An 8,555-nucleotide genomic window follows, 5' to 3' on the forward strand; every position below is an offset into this window, starting at 1 on the left:
AATTTGTGGTTTTCTCCTATATGAGTTTCCATGTAAACTTTTAATGTTCAAGCTTTATGTGATTGGTATGATGTTGTCGTCATGAATGTATTCAATTGGCTAATTAATTGACAACCCCCCTCTTAGTATTTTCCTGGTTTCCAATAGTCCGAACAAAGTCTTTCAAACACGACAAGGTTGATTATCTAAAATTGTCATGCATGTTTGTCAATACAGATTTGCCTGATAATAAACGGGAAATTGGACTAAGGAATTGGACAAACTCCTTAATTTTAGGAACAAAATTTTGGAAGTGGTTCCAAAGTTGGGCCCTTCATTGGGTAAGGATTAGGAGTTGAGGAAAGGTGGTGGAAGTTGACTTGAGGGTAAGTTAGCAAGTGTGGTCAAGGCTTGTTGGTCCCATCATTTTGAATTCTAGAATGACGAGCCATGGTAGTAGGATTAATGACTAGGAAAATACCTATGTTATTCCACATGGAGTAGAGACTTTTTTTGTTGTAAGAAAATGTATTTACATTATATTAATAGGAAAAAATATACATAGTTTACATCAATGAGAGAAATCTCCTCCTCTGTGAGGAAACCCTAAGTGTAAGACTATTAAATGCAAAGGGTTAGTCATGATGGGAGGTTGATTATTAGTTAGTTGTAAGTAATTGGTTAGTCGTGAGTAATTATTACATTATTGTGTAATGGCTGATAATTAATATCAGTATTAGTATGGGATGGAAACTACCGTAAGGGTTTTCTTTAGTTAGTACTGCTAGCTATATCCTTGTGATTATCCCCTTGATTTCCTAATGGATCATCTAATAGATTGACCTAGTCAAATTTTTATCACCCTATCTCTGATTAGTGTGATTCCTCCTTAGTAGGGAATCTATGATATTGTGATCCATCTTTATTGGGGATTCATGGAGATTTATTGGCATAACAAACGTGATCCTTCAAAAAAGTACGGGAAAATGATCCACGTGGGTGTCACTCCATCATTTAAAAATAGTTAATAACCTGTATGTATATAGTAGGAAGCTAATGCCGTCCTGCTAGAAGTGTGCGGCATCCTTTGTTCCAGGTCGAAAAGTTTCGATTGAGTGAAAGCCATGGAATCGCCTCGAGAAATCGTCGATCTCCCAGTCATTGATTTCGCTCTCCTCCCATGGAAATCTGGAGGAGACACCCATCAGTATAACCAGCGGGAGCTCGAGAAACTGAGAGAGGCATGCAAAGAATGGGGCTTCTTCCGTGCGATCAACCATGGAGTCAACCCAACTGTGATTCAAACAGTGGACTCCATGGCCCGAGACATGTTTATGCTGCCTAGTGATATAAAAGAGAGAGCCATTTCCCCCATTTTCAATACTGGTTATGTAGTACCCAAGACGAGTTCTGAGGGTAAAGAATCGATACCTGAGGCCATGATCTTTCCCAACGACAGTTCAATAGATGACATCTTTTCCAAGCTTTGGCCCCAAGGAAACCACAAATTCCGGTTTGTTTTCACCATCTTTATCTTCTAGTTTCTGTAATATTTGTCATTCAAGTGATAACTAAATGTGATGTGCTGTTCCAGCGAGAGGTTGCAGGAGTACAACTCGGAGATGAGGGAGGTGTCACTTGGGATACTGAAAGTGATTCTTTGCAGTCTGGGTGTTGATGTGACTGAGCAGTATTCATCACCTCTCTTTCACAAATCTCAAGGTTGGCTCCGCATGAATTTCTATCACAACAAAAACGATCCTGATAATCAGCAGCAGTTATACTCGAAAGCTCATACAGACATCGGGTGCCTTACTATTCTGTACCAAGACAACGTGGGTGGGCTTCAGATCCGAACAAAGGAAGGAGAGTGGATTAATACGAAGCCCCTGCCTGGATCGTTTGTTGTTAACGTTGGCGACTGTTTACAGGTGAATCTTTCGACCTCTTTTTGTTTAAAACTAAATTTAGAAATTGTCCCTGAAACAAGTGATGGCGATGGTTGGCAGATGTGGAGTAATGGCAGATACCGCAGCGCAGAACACCGTGTGGTGTATGGAGGATCGGAACGACTGTCACTGGCGTTCTTTCTGGATTTTACAGACAAAGCGGAGATTCGTGCTCCTGAAGAACTGATCGATGAGAAGCACCCTCGAAAGTACAGAGGAGTTACTTTTGAAGACCTGAAGGCGTATTTCATAAAAGCTGGCCCAACTCTGGGTGGACCTCCTGCTTATTTTTTATCAGTGACAGAAGGGACATAGTCAATTCACATTCATGAATGGTCTTAGTAGTAACGAAATGTATTATTCGAAGTTTTTTACATCTTCAGTTTCCCCGAAAATGATTGCAGGGTAGAACCTTTAAAGTTGCGTCTAATCATTGTAGTGGTGAAGTTCCACTTGATAAATAAGTATTTAAATATCATACGTTGAACTAGCTTTATTTTTGAAGGTTGATTTAAATGATAAAATTTAAATCAAATTCTAGGCGTTATTTTCATGATCATCTTTCTTGGACAAAATTTGTATCTTATGGATTAATTTAGGTGGTAAGAGTATGGGAGGAGATAAGGAAAACAATGGATTTATTTGTCAATACAAACAATTAAAAATATTATTTCATTCAATTTATTAAAGAAAATGATATAAATTTGAAAAGAAATGTTGAGACAAGAAAAATATCAATATCTAAAGATTGCATGAAGCCTCATCTTGTTCTCTGCCTAAATTTCAAATGAAAGTGATAATTAGATCTTGAAGAGAGAATTTGATCTAATTTACAACATAAATGTAAATTGAGTGAACTTTAGACATTAGAGATAAATCACAAACTAGAATAATTTCTTAATTTTAGTGAATTATGATTTAATATCAACATTTGCATCCCTTTAAAATTAGAGGAACAAAATTGCATGCAAAGCAAAATATTTTCCATCCAACTTATTAAAGAAAATAAAATAAATTCACAACAAGAATTTATGATAAGAAAATTTAAGCTATCATATTGATTTCAATGAATTGTTAAGTGCGATGCTAGATTCTACAATGTTGCAATTTAGACTAAGCAAGGATTACATCTTAGATTTAGTTCACCCTAACCAATGTTATTGTAAAATCTAAAATTATGCTTTGAAAACCTTTCACGCTATTAAATAAAATGATTTTTTTTTTCCATTTGAGAAAATTCAAGGTTGCGGGGGAACTTTTTTTGAAAAATAGGTGTAATGTGATTTGTACTTGAGACCTTAATCTAGGTGGATACTGGTGGCCACCCATCTCTTCTACTGACTCAACGATTCTTTATCTTCTTGGTAGTTTTTCTATGGTTTTTTGGGTTTCAAATTTTGAGGCCCATTTGTGGCCTTAAACGATTCTTTTTGGCCATTTTGAGGGTGAGGGGTTGACATCACATTCCTTGGTTCCTAGTCAAAAGTTGTATTCCTTGAATAATTCTTTTCAATGGGCTATTATGTGCCCAAAATAGACATTGTATGCAAATGTGGTACCCCGTGGAAGTTGAGGTACGAACTAACCACCTCAAGTGCCATAAACATTTTGACACTTCATCTAGGTTAGATATTTGGACCTATAAGGTTCTTTCCATGTGTTAAAAGGTCATTATTTTGGCTCTTGTAATGGATTTTTGAATGTTTGTAGTCACCACTATCTCTCTTTAGAGATAACTACCACTATTCTAGCCAATTTGTGTTCTATAATATTATGTTATTCCATTTATTAAAAGAAGTTAGGTTTTCACCATATTACCATGATTTCTATTATATTTCTTTGTGTCCATGTTTCATTCTCTTTCCTACATTTCATTTCATTCCTTATACAAACCAAACTAATGGTATTAGAGTAATCTACTCCTTGTTGTTTCCCGGTGCATGTCCTCGACAAGATCAGGGTGCATAGAATTAGGTCTTGAGCTATTTTCACTTGGGAACAATCAATATTTCCAATTGAAACATCCACCCATGGTAGAATAAAATTGAGATGACAATGGAGGAGATACTATCAAGTTGTTTCTTGAGGAATCACTTGCACGACAAAGGAATGAGATGATTGACAATTTTTCCTATATCCTTCAATGAATTCCAACAATAATTGAGGCACCTTCAACCAACAACCATTTTGGATGTATGACAATGTTCAAGGTACAAGTTAACTTTTATATCCTCTTATTTTAAGGTCAAATAGATGTAGTGTTTTGGATAGATAGCTTAATCTATTAAAGGGCTATTACTTTATCCATTTTTTCTGAAAATGAAATAAGCATCTTTGCATTCCTAAAATCCCTTCCACATGTCAAATATTTGTGGGAAGGTTACTAGGAGAGACAAAATGAAGACAAGTCTGTGATATTCATGGGAGGACCTACTTGGGATATTTTTTTTATGCCTTTAAGGAGGAATTCTACTTTATAGGGAACTATGATTACCAATACATGAGATGGACAACCCTAGGATAAGAAAGAGATGAGTAGATGCCAGAGTATACCAAAGTTTTCTATACCATATGCTCCAAGATTAATATTAGAGACTCTAAGTGACACCTAGTTTTGAAGTACCTTAGTGGTCTACATAAGTACATCCAAATGGAGATTGAATTCTTGGGAATATCCTCAGTTGGAGTCACTTATCAATATGTTGTCAAAGTTGAGCCAAAAATGAAGTAGATGAATAAGAAGGATTTTGAGTCTACAAATCGATTGTAACAAAAGTGTTGACAAGGCGACCCACACTTACAAAAGAAGGGACAAAGTAAGGAGAACCAATATAAAGACAACCATCCCAAGTCATAGACAAAGAAAGGTAATGAGAAGTCAAAAATGGACATTAGAAAGTGGTGTGAATTCCACCAAATCACTTGGCACAACACTGATGAATGTTGCTAGAAACAATCATTGTTGATGGAGCTTAAAGAAAATGAAATAGGCTTTGGCTCTATTGCTCATTAAAAACGTGATAAAATAAAGTGAGTCATTAATGTAGAACCCAATGCTACCATTAGGACTATAAGTATCCAATTAGAATATCCAAAGGGGACTGAAGAGGGGAAGTGTCACTTCCATTCATAGATGTGTGCGAAGGGGACCCACTACATTTTATCGTTAATAGCAAGAGCTAAAAGAACCTAATATCAACCAAGGTCATCAAGAGATTGAAGCTGTCGATACTGCCACACCCACAACCATACACCAATGGTTGGTTGAGCCTTGAATGAGACATCTGTGTCAGCCAAAAATGCCACTTGTCCTATGGCTTCAAGTATTTAGAAGATGAGGTATTGTGTGATGTTTTCCCACTCATATTTTGTGATGTTATTTTAGGAAAAACTTATGTTTGGAAATATCACGGTGTTTATAAGTTTTGATTCCATAGTGTCATTGTTACTCTAGGAGGTCATATTTATAGGTTACCAGATATAGTTCCAACTGCTACAATTTCATTGATCTCAACGAAATAGTGCCAAAAGGTAATCTCTCATAATGAAAAGGTTTTCCTTTTCATGGTTTCGCCAGAAGATGAAAGGAAGATCACTACGACCAACACAACCTCAACATAGGGCCTATTTACATGACAGAAGACAATGGACAAGATTGTAGAAACATACAAAGATACCTTTGCTCCATCTATGGGGGTAACTCGACACTTCTAAGTCAAACACTCAATTTACTTGATACCTAATTTAAGTTTACCTAATGGGAATATATATGTGTGTATGTGTGTGTGTGTGTTATCTCTTGGAGAATGAGGAAATAAAATGTTAGATCCAAAAGGGCCAAATTTGATTGAGCTTCTCACCTTTCAAGAGACCAATTATGTTGGTACAGAAGAAGGATGAGACATGGAGACCTTGTATTGACTATAGAGCCCTAAACAAAGTCATTTTCAAGAATAGATACTCAATCCTCTATGTTGTGCTTGTTTCTCATGGGCAGTTCTTGGATGCAAATCTTGTGTCTGGGTAATTTGTCACATCGCAACCTGGTAACTGTCGACAGTCGATTCTAACTTGTTCTCCCCTCATCGATCTGCGATTGCGATATGCGATGGCCTTATCGCATCACAACCCTGAACCTGTCGGGGCCAATTTGTAATGCTTTTCAGCCTTGCGACTGCGATTTGGGAAATATGGGGGGCCAATGACAGCCTGCCACGTGGTGCCTCCTCATCGTTGAATACCTTGCCACCTTATCCCAATCCTACCATGTAGATAAGTCAAACTTCAAGTTTGACTTTCTCTAACTTCTGCATACGAACTAAGAATTGATTACTATTTACCATTGGATTCAGAATGATGAGCTCTTCAATCTGAAGCTGAGTGTAATAAGATTTTGACACTTGGATTTTTGAGCATAATTCTGAGCACCTGATCACTCCTCCCCACTGAAAGCCTTTTGGACCCAAAAAGATTTATATTCAGTTATTGAACATATGAGGGTATTATTCCCTCAACTTCCCCACTTCAATCCATTTGGCCTTGGATGGATGTGTTCCTTTGAGACCCATCCGATGATAATCAATATTTCCCCTTTTTGTTGTCCTTGTGCTTCTGTCAAGTATAGTGTCCTATTGAAGCACATCAAGGAATTCTGGAGAAAAGTATTCAATAGATGGAATTTGAACATTCTCTCTTTGATCTTCAATCAAAGGAGGTTAATACAATCTCAAATTTTCAACATTAACAACGAAATAGATTTGAATATATGAAGGCAAATCAAGATTGAAAGCATTATTACCAATCTTTTCTAGAATTTTAAATGGATCCTAAGGAATTGGTTTCAGTTTTTTGCGTTCACCTTGAAGCCTTTCCTTGCTAATTTATAGCCAAACATCATCACCTACTTGAAATTGATGATCCATATGATGCTTATCATGCCTTGCCTTATACTTGCCTTGACTCTTTTCTAGTTGTTCTTGAACTGTTTGGTGAATCAACTGAATTTTCCCAATGAATTTATTTGCTTTGTCTATGTCACTATGTCCATCTACAATTACATATTTCTCAAAGATGAAATCAAAAGGCGATTTAGGCAAATAATGAAGGCATGCCTCACAAGGTGAAGTTAGAGCAGAAGAGTGTTTTTCTCAGTTGTAAGCATGCTGAATATAATGAAACTATTCATCCCACAACTTAGGATGTTTGTTGCAATGTCCTCTTAGCAAATGAATAACTGTCCTGTTAACCACTTCAGTTTGACCATCTGTTTGCGAATGGAAGGTTGTACTTTTCTTCAATTTGATTTCCATCAAGTTCCATAAACTTGACCGAAAATTCCCAACAAATCGAGAATCATGATCACTTACAAATGAAGTAGGCAATCCAAAATGAACCCATACATTTTGAAAGAAAGTTGAGCTGTTTGTTCAAGTGTAATTTGTTTTTACAAGGCACTAATATGCATATATTGTTGAACCTATCCACAACTACATACAAATAATCATGTCCTTTCCTTAATAAAGGAAGACCTACTACAAAATCCATAGAAACACTTTCCCGTGGTCATGAAGGCACTAGAAGTGATGTGTGGAATCCTAGTTTCCTATTACTAGGCTTACTAACTGCACATAGTGAACAACCCCTGATAAAACATGACACACTTTCAAGCATACAAGGCCAATAAAAATACCTCTGAATATTTGCCGTTGTTTTACTTACATCGAAATGTCCAGCAACAAGAGAAGTGTGTGCTTCCCTTATGACATTTATTCTCTCTACCTTTGCAAAACAAAGCTTTCCCAAATGATACAACAGATTATCATGTACATGGTAGTCTAATTCCTCAACTTGGTGGCCTTGACTCAAGTTTAAATATACCTCTTGAAAGTCAGCATCCTGTGCATATTGTTCAACATAACTTTCAGGCATAACATAATGATTCTTGAGTAAAATGGCTACATTAATAGCTAGTATAGAAAGCATATCAAAAACTCTGTTATAAATACATTTCATGTACCTGATTACCAAGTGGAATTGCTGTAAAAATACTATCCAACGAAAGTGCCTTGACTGCTGCAATCTGGTTTGAGATTGCAGATATTGCAAAGGTTGATGATCGATGTGAATAATGGTTTCTTTTCCCATGATGTAATGCTTCCATTTCTTCACACTTTGCAACAATGCATAAAGCTCCTTATCATACAGATCTAGGTGGATATTGGTGGCCACCCACCTATTCCACTTGGACCGCCACCATTGTTTCTTTCAGTTTTTCAGTTTCCTTATTTGTAGCACAATTTACTATTTTTGGCAGTTTTTCGGGCCCTGAATTTCCAAAGCCATTTTGAGGCCCTAAACAACGTTTTTTTGGGAAAACTGGGACCAACATGGGTCACTAACCAATGTTGGTTATTCAAAAGTTGTAGTCCTCGGATAGATATTTCTAACAAGGTATTGTGCATGTCAAACGAAGATCATATGCCAAAGTTACGACCCCGAGAAGTTGACGTACCAATTTACCCAAATGGGGCCCATAGTTTTGTGCTTCATCTCCTAGGGTTAGGTTTTTGGATGTTTAGGGTTTTCCATTGTGTATCAATAATAAATAGGCCTTTGAGCTTCATTGTA

At 36.7% G+C, this 8,555-nt stretch overlaps 1 protein-coding gene across 1 annotated transcript; it reads left to right on the forward strand.

The window, feature by feature from the left end:
* The first annotated feature begins 1,103 nt into the window (after positions 1-1,103).
* LOC149153327 (C4-beta,C20-epoxidase-like) lies at positions 1,104-2,390 on the forward strand. Its single transcript, XM_089443785.1, has 3 exons — positions 1,104-1,492; positions 1,574-1,910; positions 1,989-2,390. Exons 1-3 carry the CDS (start codon positions 1,104-1,106, stop codon positions 2,241-2,243), a joined length of 981 nt encoding a protein of 326 aa, XP_089299911.1. The 3' UTR covers positions 2,244-2,390.
* Positions 2,391-8,555: the final 6,165 nt, after the last annotated feature.

This window comes from Pinus tabuliformis, chromosome 9 (genome assembly GCF_031772625.1).
Source record: "Pinus tabuliformis cultivar Carrire ecotype Pingquan chromosome 9, CPIR1, whole genome shotgun sequence".
In the NCBI taxonomy this organism is placed as follows: domain Eukaryota; kingdom Viridiplantae; phylum Streptophyta; class Pinopsida; order Pinales; family Pinaceae; genus Pinus; species Pinus tabuliformis.

Bases quoted from the DNA above. Each gene is read 5' to 3' on its own strand.
- LOC149153327 (XM_089443785.1), top strand. From the start codon at position 1,104: ATGGAATCGCCTCGAGAAATCGTCGATCTCCCAGTCATTGATTTCGCT. The intron at 1,493-1,573 runs GTTTGTTTTCAC...GTGCTGTTCCAG, and splicing joins CAAGGAAACCACAAATTCCG to CGAGAGGTTGCAGGAGTACA. The intron at 1,911-1,988 runs GTGAATCTTTCG...GATGGTTGGCAG, and splicing joins ACGTTGGCGACTGTTTACAG to ATGTGGAGTAATGGCAGATA.